Genomic DNA, 18,737 nt, shown 5'->3' on the forward strand with positions numbered 1-18,737 from the left:
AATATGAAAATATTACACGTGGGGTCAAAATGTCCCCTTTCTGCCATTTTAAGGTGGTCAGAAAATCTGCCGTTCTAGTGTTCAGTGAGTATGTTAATCCGCCTATTAGGTCACCCAAGGTTGCCGTTGTCTGTTCTAAGGCTTCTAGCCGTCGTCTCTCTTTTCTACTTATCGTCCAAGTTTCACACCCATATAGGACCACACACTAAAAAAATGCTTTCATGATCTGTTTTCTTATTTCCAGATTGATGTTGGTCCTGGTGAGGTAGGTTCTTTCTCAAATTAAATGCAATTTTGGCCTTCTGTTTTGTGTTCACAATTTCTTGCTAGCTTCTACCGTCCCTTGTGATACTGCATCCCAAATAGATAAATTCCTCTATCGTTTCTATCTCCTTTAATCCAGTCCTCATTATTATAGGTTCATATTCTTTTTCATTACAGTATACCATCGCTTTAGCCTCTCTCATTTATTCTCATAACATACTGATTACCAAAATTCTTTTTTATTATGCTGACGAACTTCTACAGATTGTCTTTGGTTTCCATGATGGCAGCAATGTCGTCTGTTTAATGCAGCACATCGATTAATTTTGGGCTCCAAATCATCTGTTTCATGATCTGGGTGTATAGTTTCCTGGATGTAGACCTGTGAATATAAGAGGAGAGATACCATCTGTGCATCATGCCTTTTCTAATTTCTATTCCTTGTTCCTAATCACAGCCACTTCGTTTTAATAGAATCTGAGTATCACCAGCATGTTTTCGTATTTCAGGCGTGTTTCTTCAGCACTAGCGTCTGTCACCTGGTAACGTTATCACAAGTATTTTGCAGATCTAAAAGAGCAATATAAGTTGGTATATTTTTCTGTAATTGCTTTTTGATAAGAAGTCTCAGTGCCAGAATGGTCACTATTGTTCCTAATCCCTTCCTGAACCCAAACTCATCTTTAATTAGCGTACCCTCCACCTTGTCTTCCACTCTCCTCAGAATTTTTTATGCATGTGATATTAGGGGCAAGTTTTGGTACTGCTAAATTTTGTAGCTATCACCTTCTTCAGTGTGGGAATCATGATGCATTTTTGGAAGTCAGGTTATATCTCCTGTGTTATAGAACTGATTAATTTCAGCAGAATTATTTTCATGCTGCCACAAATATCTCGTGATTAGGGCTGCAGGAATGTCATCAGTGCCCATTGCTTTCGCTCCAACATAGGTTTTTAAGAGCTTCCTTAAGTTTTTCTTGCAGAATGCAATCTCCTTTTTTATCTTCATCTGCTTCATCTTCTTTTCTTGTTAAATTATTTGATAAAAGTGTTCTGACGTACGGTTCATCAATTTATTCTTTCATTCTCTTCAAAAACAGCATTTGTCCCTCACTTGTTTTCTACTTTTCTCAAAAGTGCTGTTTTGCATTTGTTAAAAAAATTGTTAGTTGTTCTTTAGACTATATCAATTCTTCCATTTTGTCTATTTTCTTCCGTGTTTCCTCAATGATAGGTTCTTTTGTCGTATTATCAAATAGGATGAAACAGAGAGAGAGAGAGAGAGAGCGAGCAGTTCACATTGATTATCTGCATTGTTCAGCTTAAAATTTGTACAATTTCATCTTGCGTAATATCTTTGATTCTTTTAGATGTGATGCTTTGTAAAACAGAGCCTCAAACACCCCATTCCTAATAGTTAAAGGCTTTTATACTAAGGTGAACCACAAATATCTTTTGATATTGCTCTAAAAATGTATGCAAATTTTTTGACCATATTCTATGTATCTCTTTGCCTTTGTTTTTTTTTTTCAGCCAAAACCTATAGATGTGCAAGTGGTGTCACATCACATGCAGAGATATGCAGTTTGGTTTGGCGGAAGCATGCTTGCATCCACAGTATGTATATTTTCAAAGTGATTTGGCCCAATTCTGTTCTTGCACAAAGAAAATTTACTTGCTGCAAATTCTGTTATGGAAAGTAAAACAATTGTTTTTAATGTAACAGTAGATGGGGTGATGTGTTGCAGCAAATTATTTAGTAATTATGCTGTTACAAAATTTTTTCAACCAAGAGCTATGTCTTAACAACTTTTAGCTTCATTCAAAGTTTAGTGAACACCAGTTTGCAAGAAATTTAAAGTGAATGAGATTGTTATTTGTAATGCCACGAGATATTTCAACAATAGAATCGATTGTCAACATGTTCAGGTACACACCTTAATCGGATTTATTATTTGTGTATTTTTGGTCTGATCAGCATTAAAAAAATTCATTCACGTTCACAAGACTGTACCTTTTACATGAATAACGATAGAAACTTTGCATAAATTTTAACTTACGTTTAGAGCTACAAAATTTTTATTTACAGAAAAAGGTCTGCTTTGCAAGAGTACAACTTTTACATGCTTGCATACACAACTTTGGAGTACAATATGCAATTATGTTTAGAGTCACACTTTTCATTTTCTTTTCTTAAATGTTCAGCGAGCTTTACACTGGACATGTACCAAACTTTCAGGCCGTAATCACTCATCCCATATTTTTGCTAGCATGTCCATGCATTCACTGCTATTGCTTTGCATGTCATAATTCACCCAAAGTTCTTGGAAGAGGAGACACATGCACAGAGTCTTTCACCACCCCTCCTGCCCTCCCCCTTCCCCTTCTCCTCTCCAGCCCCCTCCCCCCCCCAAAAAAAAATATACTATGAGAGCAAGCTACCTGAAAGGCCATTGGAGGAATGCAAAATCAGTATGCCCATTACAGCATGTAGGATGGGAACAGGAAAGCGGATAGGTGGTTGGAGGACAGGGACTAGCAAAGGTTTGGGCTTGGGGGGGGGGGGGGGGGTAGAGAGGGTTACAGGAACAAAGGATGTTTAAGGAGAGTTCCCACTTGTGCAATTCAGAAAAGCTGGTAGAAAGAGTCCAGATGGCACATGTTCTGAATCAAGTCATTCAGATGATGAAGCACATGGTGTTGGGGAGCACATTCAGCAAATGGGTAGTGCAGCTGTCTCTTCACACTCAGGTTTTAGATCCCATGGCTGCTTTCGTAGATGATCCTGCCTTTGATTGGGTAGGAGATTGCAGTGACAGGACTGGAGTACGTGGTAGTGGGAGCATGTATGGGACACCTATCTGTCTCTCAATGATATTCTGCCGTCCACCCAACCTATACAATCCTTGACCATCCCTACTCCATACCTGCTTCCAACCCCTTGCAGTATGGCTCATATCTCTGTAATAGACCTTTCACATATATATTTATTTTTTCAAACTTTTTTCACAATGTTGCACTAGTTACTCCAACCTGTCTGCAAGGTAAATCTCGACCAGTGAACTGTACAAGTTAACAATGGTAGTTTTGAGTGCCTCTTGAGCTTCAAACTATTTCCCACCAAGCCATTGTTTTAACTGCTTGGTGTTCTGTGTTGATTGATAAGCATTTTGGTACTCACCTTACATGTAATTTGGAATATCTTACCATGTCCATGATGTAAACAATGGTGTGTGGGGCATGAGGAAATTCATCAGCTGGAGAACCAACTGTGAATTGTCAACCAGAGTACAGTTTTTTGTCCATTTGTTGCATAATTTCACTGCCACCCTGCTTTTCACTACAAACATTTCCACTGCAAGATTTAAAATTCAAGCATCATTGCCTAACCTTTCCATAACTCATAGCTTGCAGGAGCAACTATTTTGAAAGCTATTGTTAAACGATTTCACACATAGTCAAATGAGTAATGAATCAAAACATTGAACTCAGTGGGCTTATAAACTATCATTGTATGGCATAATATTATTATGAGCTGCCAGTATTTAAATACACACAAATGGCCCTTACTTTTCAGACACACCTTCTAGAATACCTTACTGGAGGTGAGAGAGGTGCTAAGTGACCAAAACATAAATCTTACGTGTGAATTTTTAGTATTTATTCTTCTAACCATGTCATATTCATCCCCTGTAATTATCATTTTTATATTATTGTTGTTGTACTTGGTTCAAAGACTCATTTGATGCAGATTTCCATGGTATCTATGCTATGCAAGCATCTTCATCCACATCTACTTTAATCTATTTACTGAAAACAAGCCTTATGTTTTATTTGTTCTTACAAAACTTAAATTCCCTTATCATATTTCTCTTTGGTTTTCTTTACTATTTCTGCAATGTACAGATTAAATATTGGGGTAGGTTGGAACCCTGTCACACACTCTTCTCAACTATTGTTTCCCTTACATGTACTTCAACTCTTATTCTGTTTTCTGTATAAGATTCATGTACAAGGTAACCTTTCACTTTCTGTTTTTTATGCTTGCTACCTCCAGAAGTTCAAAGAGTGTCCCAGTTAGCATTGTAACAAACTTTCTTTTGGTCTACAAATGCTGTAAATGTAGGTTTGCCTTTCTACGGTCAGATAAACTTTAGGATCAGTACTGCGTCACATTTTTCTGGAAGGCAAACTGATCATCTCCAGGGTTGGATTTTCCAATTTTTTTCCATTCATCTGTAAATGATGTTTTTCTGTATTGTGGATGTATAAATTATTAAACTGTTGGTTCAGTAATACTGACACCTGTCAGTGCCTGCTTTCTTTGGAATAGGAATTATTACGTTCATCATAAGGCTGGAGAGAGTTTCTCCTGTTCCTAACAGCAGTTAGTATAGTTTTATCATGGCTGGCTCTTCCAAGGTTCTCAGTCATTTGGAGGGTATATCATCTGCTTCAGGCGCTTTTTGTCAGCTTAGATCTTTCAGGTCTGTAAGATTCTTTTTGTAGTATTGCAGTTTCCATTTAATCTTTATCTACTTCTTGTTATACTATCTTGGAGTGTGTTTCTCTTGTGGAAACCCATACATATTCCTTACACATTTCAGCCCTCCCTCCTTTGCTTAGTACTGGCTTGCCATTGTAGTTCTTAATAATAGTAAAGGTGCTTCCCTTTTCATATTTCTTATAGTCCTGTGTGCTTCTACAGCCTCAAATTTGTCCTCTAGCCATTCCCATTTCATTTCACTGTTTAATGCTTTCTGTCAGTCTCATTTTGTTTATGTCTGTATTCCCTTTAGCCTGCCTCGTTTTCTGCATTTACATATTTTCTCCTTTCTTCGGTTAAATCTTGTATGCTATTTGAGGACTTCTATTGGGCCTTGACTTTTTGTGTTTGTGATCCTCTGCTGCCTTTTGCCTTCACTGTTTTGTATCTCGAAGCTACCGTATTTACTCGAATCTAAGCCGCACTCGAATCTAAGCCGCACCTGAAAAATGAGACTCGAAATAAGGGCAAAAAAAAATTTCCCGAATCTAAGCCGCACCTGAAATTTGAGACTCGAAATTCAAGGGGAGAGAGAAGTTTTAGGCCACACCTCCAAATTGAAACAAAGTTGGTCCATTGTAATATGAGACACGATTTAGGTCGAATGAAAGACGATACAGCTACAGTAGTTTGGTTCAAGTCGTAAGCTTAGCAGTTAAGCTTTACCAGGTAGCCATTGCTATGCGTAAGGCGCTCCGTCCGTATTTATATGGGTACCCTTCCTTTTTCACGTGCTTCGTCTGGTTTGAATCGATTGCTTATTTTTCTTTGATCTGATAAGTGCCGTTTTCTTTGTTATAGGTGTTTACGTCACTCTAAGCTGCAAATGCATTACTGTACTGTGTAATGCATTGTTTGTCACATTTTGATAGTGTGTGTTTACGGCCTGTCGCCGCTCGCGGCATGACTTGCTTTTGTGCGCGCTACCGCCGCTTAAAAAAAAAAAAAAAAAAAAAAAAAAGGAATCGTCTCATTAGCGAAACAATGGCAAGAGACTGCTATTTGTTGTTACTTACACTGCTGCTTTCTTTGATAATGATCAACAAGAACCAAATGCGTATGATAGAACATGCATATGATAGAACATGTTCTGAATGAGAGTTTTGCGAAAATTTTCCTCCGTTTGAAAATCTTTGCGGCCGCTTCTTTAGTACATCAAATACTGCACAGAAATTAGTCATCTTAGATTTAAAAATCTAGTCAATTGCCGTGCTTCATTTCTGACTATCACTATTAGGCATAAGAATAATACGGGTATAAACATGACATGATATGTGTATTCTTCCGCGTTTGCTGTTGTCTCACTCTAGTTTCGTAGTTTATTACGCAGACAGGATTTAAATGAGATAGCAGCAAACACGAAAGAATACATGGCAAAATGTTTATATTTGTATTATTCTTATGGTGAAGAGAATACTGCATGTGATTCACATTTCATCAGGTTCCTATTAGCAACCATCTCTTCTCACAGGTATGAAAAAACTCGGAACGTAGAGTTGGCCATATTGACAAACATCCCTAACAGTCTTGCCAGTCGGATTTTCGTAGTACATTGAAATTCTGCTACATTCGAAGATGAACAATACGGAATTTGTATTTACTTCGTTGGTTAATGTATGAAAATGCAGTGGTCGAAACTCGGGGCGGAGAAAAAAAAAAGCTCGTCTTCTACCTTTTTTTAAATTTATTTACTGATGCAGAGGTTTTGGCACCAGTATTTATCTTTGTGCCCACAAAGCATGCTTGTGTAGCGCTACATATATTCGACGGCAGAAGTTAGTTGTGGCGGCACCTATCAACATTTTTCAGAACTTCCGCTTGCTTTGCACTCGATTCTAAGCCGCAGGCTGTTTTTTGGGTTACAAAATCCGGAAAAAAAGTGCGGCTTAGATTCGAGTAAATACGGTACTCATTTTTAAACTTTTAAATTTCCTTTGGTTCTTTCAATTAATCCAGATTGCATCACCTGAATTTCCCACCTCTTTGAAATTTCTTCAGTTTTAATGTGCAGTTCATAAACAGTAAACGAGTGTCAGAGACAATATCTGGCCCTTGAAATGTACTGCAGTTTAAAATTGGACTTTGGAATCTCCGCCTTACCACAATGTAATCTATCTGAAACCTTTCAGTGGCTCCAGCTCTCTTCCAAGTGTACAACCTTCTTGTATTATTCTTAAATCTAGTGTAGCAATGATTAAACTGTGCTCTGCACAGAATTCCACCAGATGATGCCCCCTTTCACTATTTTACCCCATTCCACATTGTTTTACTGAAGTGGATGTTGACTATGATAATGCTATCATTATGCTGTCCACAGTAGCTTAGGTACATTCCTATTTTCTTACCAATTATTAGTTTTATCTGCTCCCTGGTTAGAAGTCCTATTCTTCCTCCCACGAGCTTCCTTAATGCACACTTTATATAACTCCAATCCATCAGTCTCCCTTAATCAATCCTGTGACATACCTATCAATGAAAGGATCAACCGTTTCCTGCTCTGACCCATAGAGTGCCACTTTTCTTTCTCCTGATGACAACATCGTCCTTGGTAGTCCCTGCCCACAAATCCAAATGTGGGAGTATTTTACCCAAGAGGATGCCATCCTCATTAATCCAGATATTAGACCTGTATGTCATTGGGAAATAAAAATGACTGTAGTGTCCCTTTGCTTTCAGCCATCCACACCCCCACCTATATAGCAAGGCCATGTTGGCTAATGTCATTCAGACATTCAGGTTGTTCTGGTGGCCTTTTCACAGATACATTCCTAGTGTGGTTGTAATGTACCCTCTGGTGTAATTGCACCTATAGTACAGCTTTCTGTGTCATAGAAGCATGCAAACCATACAGTTGCGACACATTCTGCTACAAAAGTTGTTACTGTTTGACAGCTGGTGCTCCAAGCAGACAGTCACTTGCATCGTAAGGATGGATAACGTTTGTTTTTAATTATTTTTCTACTTAATTAACAAATTTATATATATATATATATATATTTGTATTCCAAGCATTAGTAAACTACCAAGAGACATGAATTAGCACGAAAAAATGTAAAAAAAGCCAAATCTCTCTGATTCAATGACAAAGCTGCATGTTATTCAAGAAGAAATACTTTTGAGTATGTGCCTAATTGCATCTTACTTGGCTGAAAGCATGAGAATATTTCATGCGTGAGAAAGATAGGCACAATAAAAAGGCTGTCAGAAAGTGAGCTTTCGGCCAACAAGGCCTTTGAAAATCCACACACACACACACACACACACACACACACACACACACACACACACACACACACACACACAGTAAGCCCCGGAGGGGGGAGGGGGGGAGGGAGGGTAAAGGAGAGAAGTAAAAAGACTGAGGGTGCATTGGTGGAATAGAGGGCTGTGCAGTGCTGGAATGGAACGGGGGAGGAGCTTGATGGGTAAGGACAATGACTGACAAAGGTTGAGGCCAGAAGGGTTACTAACGTAGAATATATTGCAGGGACAGTTCCCACCTAAGTAATTCAGAAAAGCTGATGTTGGTGGGAGGGATACAGATGGCACAGGTTGTGAAGCAGTCTTTGAAATGAAGAATGTCATGTTAGGCGGTATGCACAGCAGTGGAGTGGTCTAGTTGTTTCTTGGCCGCAGTTTGACAGTGGTCATTCATGCGGACAGACAGCTTATTGGTTGTCATTCCCATGTAGAATGCAGCACATTAGTTGTAACATAACTAGTAGAACACATGACAGGTTTCACAGGTAGCCCTGCCTTTGATGGGATAGATGCTTGTGACCGGACCGGAGTAGGTGGTGGTGGTGGTGGGAGGATGTATGGGACAGGTTATGCATCTAGGTCGTATTACAGGGATATGAGCCATGAGGCAAAAGGTTGGGAGCAGGGGTTCTGTAGGGATGGACGAGGATATTGTGTAGGTTTGGTGGGCTGGCAGAACACTCCAGTGGGAGAGGGGGTGGGTGGAGGATAGTAGGTAGGACATTTCTCATTTCAGGGGATGAAGAGAGGTTGTCGAAACCCTGCGAAATCCTGGTGGAGAATATGATTCAGTTGCTGCAGTCCTGGGCGGTACTGAGTCACAAGGGGACTGCTGCTCTATGGCCGGATGGTGGGTCTTAGGAGGTGGTGGGTGACTGAAGTGATAAGGCACAGGAGATCTGTTTTTGTACAAGGTTGGGAGGATAATTGCAAACTGTGAAGACCTCAGTGAGACTGGTGGCCACGTGCGGCAACTGTTGAAGTGGAGGTATTGCTAGTGGTTGGTGAGTTTGATACGGGAAGAGGTATTGATGTAGCCATCTGCTATCCTCCCCAACCCCAGCCTCGCCTCCTTACACCCTCACCACCCAGTGGCCTCTCCCATCGTGTGCTGCTGCTTGCGGTCAGGCCTCAGAAGCCAGAGACTGTGGTGGTGGGTATGTTGAGTAGCGTTCCCATTCCGGCGCTTCACAGCCTACATTCCACCAACACACCCTCAGCCTTTTTACTTCTCCCTTTTTCTTAAACATGTTAGAACAAGTCGAAGCTTGAACATTTTAAGTGAATCCAACTATCCCTCTGACAGTAATCTATAACAGTAGGACACGTCATTGAGACAAACTGCTATTTGCTGACTCTTTTCTTCTGTGAGCACTGTTTTATTAATGATGTCTTGTCTGGAAGAAATAGTGTTTCTACTGTATAATAAAGCCATGTGCTGTTAGCTGCAGGCCAGCCAGTGTGGCTGAGCAGTTCTAGGCGCTTCAGTCTGGAACCGCGCAACCGCTATGGTCGCAGGTTCGAATCCTGCCTCGGGCATGGGTGTTTGTGATGTCCGTAAGTCTCATAGTGCTCAGAGCCATTTGAACGTATTGGCTGCATCACAGCAAGTAAACATTACCAGTTGTTAGCAAAGTTGTAACAATTTAGTATGTGTGGTATTTGACATTTGTGATGGTTGCTATGCCCAATTTTGCTTTCTTCTTTTGTGTATCCTTTAGTAGCTGAATATGTAAACATCACGTTAATAATCACATGCAACTGATTGTTGTATAATTAATCTTTTCATCATACACACAGCCAGTTCACTGAATATTTATTTACTGAATACAAAGAAACCAACAGAAAAATGCTCCTATCAGAGCACAAAAAGGATGAATATACTCCTGTTTAAACAACTGCCTCATTCTGTCTTCCTCAGCACCTTTAAAAATATTCCCAAAAATTTTGTCTTGCAAACATATTCATGCTCTTTTTTGATATGCAGCTCACCTCTCAGTTCCACAAGATCCCTTAACGGTACCTCAGTGTTACCCACTAGTCGGTTGCTGTAAGTCGCTCATACCCATCCTGTCCCACATCCCCATTCTCACTCACTCATTTAGCCCAGCTCGTTGTCATTATCTAGCGCTCTCTCTCTCTCTCTGTAATTGTCTCCTCTCACAGCCACAGTCTCCTTTGTTCTGTCCTTTTATTACTGTCTCCTCTCACTTGACACTTATCTTGACCTTGCTGTCGTCTCTTACTGCTACTAATTGTATTCATTCCTTCCCACTGCTACTGTCTCTTTCTCACTGTCATTGTCTTTCTTGTTGTCATTGTCATAGACTCTGTCTCTCATTATCACTGGGTCTCACCCACATCCACTTTCTCCTTCTCTTTATTTCTCTCCCTGGCAACAGCTCATTCACTCTTTTCCTAGCATTGTTTCATCACTGTCAACTGTGTTCTGGTTCCACTGTGTCCCTCTCTTTCTTTCTCACTGTCACTTTCTCCTTTGCTCTTTCTATACCACAACCACTATCTACTATCGTCCATTGTTTATGAATTTTCTGTCCCTTTCCCTCTGTCGCTCTCTCCTCTCTCAGGATAAAAAACCATGAATATGTTCACATGCCAAATTTTTTGGAAAATATTTATAGGTGGTCAGGAAGTTAGAATGGGGCAGCTGGTACCACACTTTTCAGTCAGTATTTTAATAAATAGAAACATATTCGCCTTTATGTGCTCCTATAGGAGCATTTTTCTACCTGCTCCATTCTTTTCCCTGCCCAGAGCAGAGCATGTCACTCATATGCAAATGACTGTATGGGTCAGTAAAATTTTGATGGTTTACTTATGTGACAGTGAAATAATACAAAACTTATTTTACACTACAGACTGGATTTTACATTAGTTTCATGTTTAACATTGGATTTTACATGCACAAAAATTTTGTGCGCGTTTCAGTATTACAACGTGGGGCTCCGAGAATCCTTCCCATGATAATGGAAGCACTTTACTGGTATTTTCCCATGCTGTGTCACTTTGTAATCAATGTTTTTGCCTCTCAGCGGATTTTATGTGCGTATTTTATGTGTGCAAGTAGGATAACATTTAACCTCTCTGTCTGGGAAACAGATAAAGATATCAAGAAAATTTTCGAGTTTGTTCAAGATTAGGATTGTAGCAAGATATATTAAAAATTTCAGCCATTTGCTGTGCATAGCTTTCTTCTTATAATCCACTGCACGGTTTTGGTATGGAAACATTGTCAACTTTTCTTCTTCTTCCCTTCTTCGTTTTTTTTTTTTGGGGGGGGGGGGCTGTAAGGAACTGCCCATGAACTAATGTTACTTCCATAAGCCCCTTAAGGTTCACAGTCAGGGTGTATACAACCTGAGAGATCTGGGAATTTTTTCAACCGGGAAAACCCGTGAATTTTTTAGAATTCGGGGATTTTTTCATTGTTTTAGTTTTCAGTTAAATTTTTGTAATTTTGACTGGTAAGAGCCGATGCTCTAACAAAGGGTATTGCTGTATCCTGCTACTGCAGAATAATAGTTCAACAATAAAACATAAACAAGAGAAAAAAAAACGAAAATAACTTAAATTGCAAAGGAACTGCACCATATACGACGACGACACACAGTCCTCATGCAAGCGTCTGCCACCAGCAAAATGTGTCAAAGACTGTAGGAAGACTATGCAAATGCTTCATAACAACAAATTGCTTCCAGTGAGCGTGAAGTAACAACTGTTTACGTTAGATTCATTTTAGAGTTATGAGCGGGCTCGTGCTCATGCGCAGTTGAGTCGCGTTTGAGTTGTAAATTCTCCCGCTTCTGGCTACAGGAATGTGGCTGTTGGCTGTGCAGGTAGTCACAGCAAGCAACTAGATGCTACCGGGAAAAGAAGTGCGCCAAATTCATATTCGTGAGGAAAAGAACTTGTTTCACAAAGCGCCTAGCATCCAGTGAACATTTGTCTATCGATTATTCATGTGATTTTGAAATGCTTACCTGTTATTTTTGAACGTTTGTGAACACATTTTAAGTTGATTTCTGAATTAATCATAAGTTGATTTTTGATTTTTGAATGTGTGATGTCTCTGTCAGGGGAATCCTCATCGCATCTAGAAATAAACTTTCCGCAGATAAAAGGGGACGGGGCTACATGAGCTGAGCAGAGTAAAGCCGAACAGATGAATGCCAATCGCTGTCTGATTATGTGGTTGATTGGGTTTGCGAATGATCAGCGTTGTTATAATTATTAGCGAAATCTATAGATTCAAACTACCAGAATGGAAATAAACGACTGACAGGAATAACAGGTGAGAAAGATTACTTATTATCTTCTCGGTGTATCCAAGAAAACGAAATTTTGACAGAAAATTTTGGACCAGATCCCTATACTAGTAAGGACCAATTGTACAGTCCCCTGCTAGCAGCCGCTTTAGTTCTATTTTGGAAGTAAAGCAGAAAACGTGTTGTACGAACACGTAATAGCGCCTAACCGGAAAATAATTGCGGGATAACTAAACCTGTGATTCTGGCAGTGTTAGTGAAGTTAATCGTCGAACAAATTTTGACAATGGCAGAAATAGCTACAGAGTTGGTGATGACAAGATTGTTAGAACAAGGAAGGAGAAGAAACAGGGGCATCACACAAATTATGGAAGAATAAGATGATTAAAACTTATATAAAAATTTTGTAATACTACTTTTCGATCTCATGTTTGAGAAACTGGTGCATATGAATGAAACGTGAAACTATTTCCTAACATAAAACATTTTGCTTGTAGTAGGTGTCATAGGCATTTGATATTGTTACTTCGTGAATTGTATTCTGTATTGTTAGAAACACTCTTTTATTTGGTGTGTTTCAAAATTGCTGCAATATTAGAAAGGCCTATTTTGTTTTATCTAGCAGACAGTGACAAAATAGACGTAATCAGATTGAGAAACCACACCGGTCTTGGGTATTATTTGTGTTAACAGCTTTTTCAGTATTAGATATCGACATTTCGATTTTTCATGTAGCAAAATGTTTGATGGACTTTGATGAGGTAATAGATTCTTTCGCAGAAAGGAAAGCACGCCATGTAAAGCTGTAGTAAGATTAGAAAGAAAAAAGTGCTAGGAGCTAAGGATTGAAGACGTGTGTACTTTCTTGCTTATCTCTTGTCTTTTTTGGTTTTATGTATCCTATATTTAATTTTATATCACACAAAATAGCAAGTTATTAGCTAATAGGCAATAAAGAGTGCAAATTTTCTGAAGTGTTCTTGTTCTCCTGATTACAAATAATCCTATCCGCTATTAATTGCGAGATTTTTTTTTTTAAAGAGGGGCAGGCTATCAAACAGACTGACTGGGAGCAGGAGAGGCACCACAGGACATTTCGATTTCCACTGTCCTGAATATAGTTTGATGGCATCCATTACAAAATATACGCGTTTCAATTCCACAGAGCGAAATACAGTGGTGTGCCGAAGGAGAATGCTTTATGAAGAGCGTGGCACTGCACTTTGGCACACTTAAGACCAAATAATATGTCTTAACATTTCCTCGAACACAAATGTTTTATGTTTCAGACTTTTCAGAAAGATATGTGCTACAAGATGAACATATTTTTGAAAATTCGATTTCTTTTTGTATTGACCCAGTAAGCTAATATCGTAGATACGGGGCTGATGCACAGAGCAGTAAGAGTTATAGTGGGTAGTCTCCACGTGACCTGTGTTTACATTTAGTGATTTTGTTGTTTCCCCCTCGTTTACTCTCACGTCAAATGAAAACAAAACGGATATCTGTGGCCGGAAGCTATCAAGTGAATTAAAATGCATTCACATCATTACGGAAGGCTAAAATATGTCATTAGTTTCAGATTTTATTTTAAAATGTACATAAAACACACTGAAAAGCTTTATATCAGGTCAAGGTCTACTTCATTGGGAATCTGGACATGTGCACATTTTAGTATGATTCACAAAATTCCGATGCTCTTGCAGTATCCTCTGATGTGTTGTTTCTTTTATGACATAATGTTTGGTCTTTTAATATTTTACACGTATGTACATATGGGCTTCGTACGTCATGATAGCTGCGCAAGTGCGGTGTTGCCTGTTATTTGCGCTCTCTGGCAACTGCTGAAACGAACCTATTTCTAACAGGTCGCTGGAAAATATTGCGAATGGTGATTTGAAAACAGTTACTTTCAAAGTAAATATCCCTCTACGCAAGTTTAACTATGTGCGAGAATGTACCATGAATTTGTTAAACCACAGAGCGTTTGACTCTCATTTAAAAATCAACCCTTTGATGATGAGCCATTTAGAAGAATTTAAAACCCTGAAGTTCAGACATTTATGTCATTATTAAAAATTCTACTGGCACAGTTGTGTGATACATCTTAACTGTAACACGCGGAAAAAAGTTCAACATCATATGCGAAAGCTTAGCTTCTCTTGCAGCTTATTAATCTTAGAGACCAATATTATATGTGAAAGCTTTGCTTTTATTGTATCAACACTTTGTATATTAATTTAAACTATTAACTTTCCATGTGTTGTTCGTGCTACTCAACAGTGATGTTGCTGTTGGCTGGCTACATCATGTGTCCTATGCTTTGAATGTCCGCTGCCATCGTCTGGCGAGATCACGTGACATGAGCTATGAGTGGCTTACAAATGCGCATCGCAATCTCGATTTCAATGTTTCGGAAAGTAACATGTGGTGTTTGGTGGAGTTTCAGTGTATACTTTCATAATATGAAAAGCAGCGTACATGTTGCTGCACATCAAAGATATTTCCAAAACGTGTCTTTTTCCCTGAGTTTTGTTTTATAAAGTGCCGGGAAATTCTACCTCCGTGTATAAAACCATAACCATTCAAAGGATTGATAAGGGAAAATATACTGTCACTTAACACGGAAAACGCCTGTTTTCATCCGGGAGAAAGTGTATTTTTAACCAGGAAATCCGGGAAAAATTTGGAAATTTTTTTCCTTGTCCGCATATACACCCTGACAGTAGGCCATACCAAATGAAAAAAGTAGCATGCATACCAAAACACAGCTGGGGCATTACTTCTGTTACAGACAAACTGAACAAATGATCTAGCCATTGTGCCTCGTGTTTGTGGCGTAATGTAATTGGCCATTTTTGAAACTGATGTCTCATTCGTACATGAGAACTGTTATTCTGGTACAATTTAAAAATAAATTGCATTTAGCCAATAGCGTCTCTCTCCACCCCCACCCCGTCCCCCCAAAAGTGTAGGATGCTGGTCAGAGAATGAACTGAATGGTAATTTAGCTTAAGGTGCCATCTGGTTTTTGAATACAGATTTAATACATGAAAAACTTATATTCAGAATGTTGATGACATAACTCTCCTCTTAAATTTATTCTAAATTAAATAATGCTATGGCGAGGCATTCTTCACACAATTTCCATGATGTGAGAAAAATTTGTCTTACTTAGGTTTGTGTTATAACTGTCACTCTAAAAGTTATGATCATAATATAACAAATAAATTGATATGTGCATACTGCATATTAAGTCAACTGAATTTTATCACTTTTTCATCCATTTTGTAACTGTTGTAATGAAGATGGTAATCACTGTGATCAAAATAAAAAGTACACCAAGAATAAAAAAAGAAAGAAAAAGTATATTCATTTTGTAGTAGGATCAAACCAACACCCCTAGGCGTACTAGCTTGCAACATTCCACACTTTGCTACCACGATATCTCTCAGCCTGCAGGCATTTTAGTGGAGCTTTAAAAAAAAATTTACAGCTAGCTTCCACCGTCAGGTAACAGGGGCACTACTTTAACTTGAGCATGACTGTACATAGTCCTGTGACCAAGTTAGCTTCCTGTAATTCCTTTTGCCGAGTGATAATCTGATCTGGTTAATTTCCTATTTGAAAACCATGCCAGATGAAATACTCTGTTAACTACTTGAAAACATTTTCGTCAGACTGGTATTTAAAGCTGCAGTAATAAATTTGTGCTGCATTTTAATTTCTTTAAATATTGATGAGAAATAAGAAAAAGTCATCATATTTGAGTATTTACATTCAAAGTCTCTACTTTTAGAACATATTGCTATGCAGATGATTATAGTAGGAAAGTTCTGGTAGAATGTAAATACTTTAGGAACAAAGGAGATCACTTACCAAGAAGCAGCAGCATTGAGTCATCGACAGGTGCTCGCGCCCACACACACACACACACACACACACACACACACACACACACACACACACACCTGTGCTACTATATGGTGCCAGCTGGATGCACAATGCCAGGATCGTATTTTGGCAGTGGTGTTGGAAGAGATAGTGAAGCAGGAGGCAGAAAAAAAAGAAAAGTTAGGTGGGTAACTAGCAACTCGGAGGGAGACAGCCAGTTGCTGGCTAAAAATGTGGGAGGGAGGAGAGGCAGATGTACAGGCTAGTCATGTGATGCACGAATGTCAGAGTCAGTGAGGAGCGACACACAATGAAGGTGACGTGGCTTGTGAGGGAGTAATAGGACAGAGAGAGAGGAAGCTGTTCAGTGGAAGGTCTTGGGGACAGTGGGTTAGTGGACATTGAGGCCAGGAGGATTATGGGAATGAAAGATGTGTTGCAAGGATAATTGCCATCTTCGTAGTTCAGAGAGGCTGCTGATGGGTGTAAGGATGGCCTGGCTTGTGAAGCAAGCATTGAAATGGAGCATGATTTGCCTGGCTGCATGCTTTGTGACCGGGTAGTGAACTTTATTCAAGGCCATAGTTTGGTGGTGACCGTTCATTCTGACGGAAAATTGATTGGTTGTCATATTGTCATAAAGAGCTGTGCAGTGATTTGCAGCAGTGTTGGTACATGACATGGCTATTTTCACAGGTGGCCCTGTCTCTGATGGCTTAGGATAAGCTCCTGACAGGACTGGAGTAGGAAGTGCTGGCTGGGTGTATTGGGCAGGTCTTGCGCCTGGTTGTTTTACAGGTTTGTGATCCCTGTGGTCAGGGCTTGGGAGTGGAATTGGCATATGGATGTACAAGGATGTTGTGAAGATTGGGCGGGCCATGGAACACCACTTTCGTTCGGAGGGATGGGAAGGAAGTTAGGTAGGATGTCCTTCATTTCAGGGCACAATGCTAGATAATCAAACCCCAGCCCTGGCAAAGGATAAGGTTCAGTTGTTCTAATTCAGGTTTATGTTAGGTTATGAGGGTGGCACTCTTTTACTTGGAGAACCTTGACTAATCTTAGCTTTTACTTATAAAATTGCAGTTTCACGAAATGCATAGAGCACTCCAGTTGTATATTTGGTCTCGTTGTCGACGAGGCCGTATTTTAATAACAAAAGCAAAAAAAATTCTATGCTACAATTGAAACTGTTTGTTCTAGCAATATTCCAACAGTACTATTTGAAAACTAAATTATATCTACTTTCAGATATTATTTAGTTCATTCAGAATCTATTTATGGTTCAGTAAGTGTGAGAATTTTAATTTGAGTCCATCTGTTTGAATCAAATAATATTTGTAGTATGTTGCAGAATTCTTCTTTAAGCAGTATTTCTGGCTTCTAAGTGCTGGATTATTCCCCTTAACTGATGAACAATTCTTTTGTTTCAGCCTGAATTTTACCAGGTTTGTCACACAAAAGCAGCTTATGAAGAATATGGGCCAAGTATATGTCGCCACAATCCAGTTTTTGGAACTATGACATAAATAATGCACAAACATTTTTAACAGAGATAATTATTTGAAAAGCAGCAGTATGATAAAGGTGAATTTATTATTGGAACAGTGAACTCGAGTTATTCTTAATTGACAGCCAAATCCAGCTTAATTATGTGGATTGCTTATTCATTGTGAACTTGAAGATTTATTTTGGCCTACTTGATACTGTCTGTTCTTGTCACTAATTGTAAGGATGTGTAATTCAAAACAAAGAGGAATTTGTTTTTTGTATTTAAGTATGTTGATTGATTTCAAAGTTTTGTACTCATATGCATGGAAATGCTACTGTGAAAACAAAAAGCTACTATTATGAAAAAAAGTTGCTTTTTTATAATCCTCCAGGTTTTTATTATTTACAAGATAGCTTGCATTTTTGCTTTTATAGGCCTTGCTCATGTGTCATCAACCACTTTTTGTATAGTGTATGTAATTGTGTTTATAATATTCCAAACAATTCTGTTGCTTGTTGAAATTTTTGTTCAGCGAAAGAAGTATTATGGAGGGATCTGATGCATTTACTTTCCAGGACAGATGGCTGAAGTCAATGAGAAATGTGTACACAAAACTTAAAGCATTCCTTAAAGATGTCATATCATAATGTTGTTGAAACATATAGGGAGAAAATGTAATTTATTCTTTGTCACAGCATGAGATACAGAATTATAAACACGTTGTTAAAACCAGGAAATGTTTCCTTTTTTCTGGTGAAGTAAAATAATAAATATGAGTTTCATATTTGGTGAGCAGTTGTAGTTATATCTAATTTACTTTCTTGCTAAATACTTTGACGAGAATATTATAATACTTGGAAGCCTCTGCATCTCCCGTCAGCTCATTAATCACAATATGGGTAATAAACCCCTTAGAATTGATAATTGAAGGAAATACGTCAATATCAAGCAGGGCCCCACAGTCCTCGGATCACAGATCTATATTACAGTGGTA

General features: G+C 38.8%; 1 protein-coding gene across 1 annotated transcript in view; it reads left to right on the top strand.

The window, feature by feature from the left end:
• The window catches only part of LOC126259643 (actin-related protein 3), an 86,250-nt gene extending 67,715 nt beyond the window's left edge, over positions 1 to 18,535 (top strand). The window contains exons 7-8 of the mRNA XM_049956574.1: positions 1,798 to 1,881; positions 17,685 to 18,535. Coding sequence (XP_049812531.1) covers positions 1,798 to 1,881; positions 17,685 to 17,780 — 180 coding nt within the window. The 3' untranslated portion in view covers positions 17,781 to 18,535. The remainder of the gene's footprint in view (positions 1 to 1,797; positions 1,882 to 17,684) is intronic.
• The last annotated feature ends 202 nt before the right edge of the window (positions 18,536 to 18,737 follow it).

Source organism: Schistocerca nitens, chromosome 5 (genome assembly GCF_023898315.1).
Source record: "Schistocerca nitens isolate TAMUIC-IGC-003100 chromosome 5, iqSchNite1.1, whole genome shotgun sequence".
Lineage (NCBI taxonomy): Eukaryota > Metazoa > Arthropoda > Insecta > Orthoptera > Acrididae > Schistocerca > Schistocerca nitens.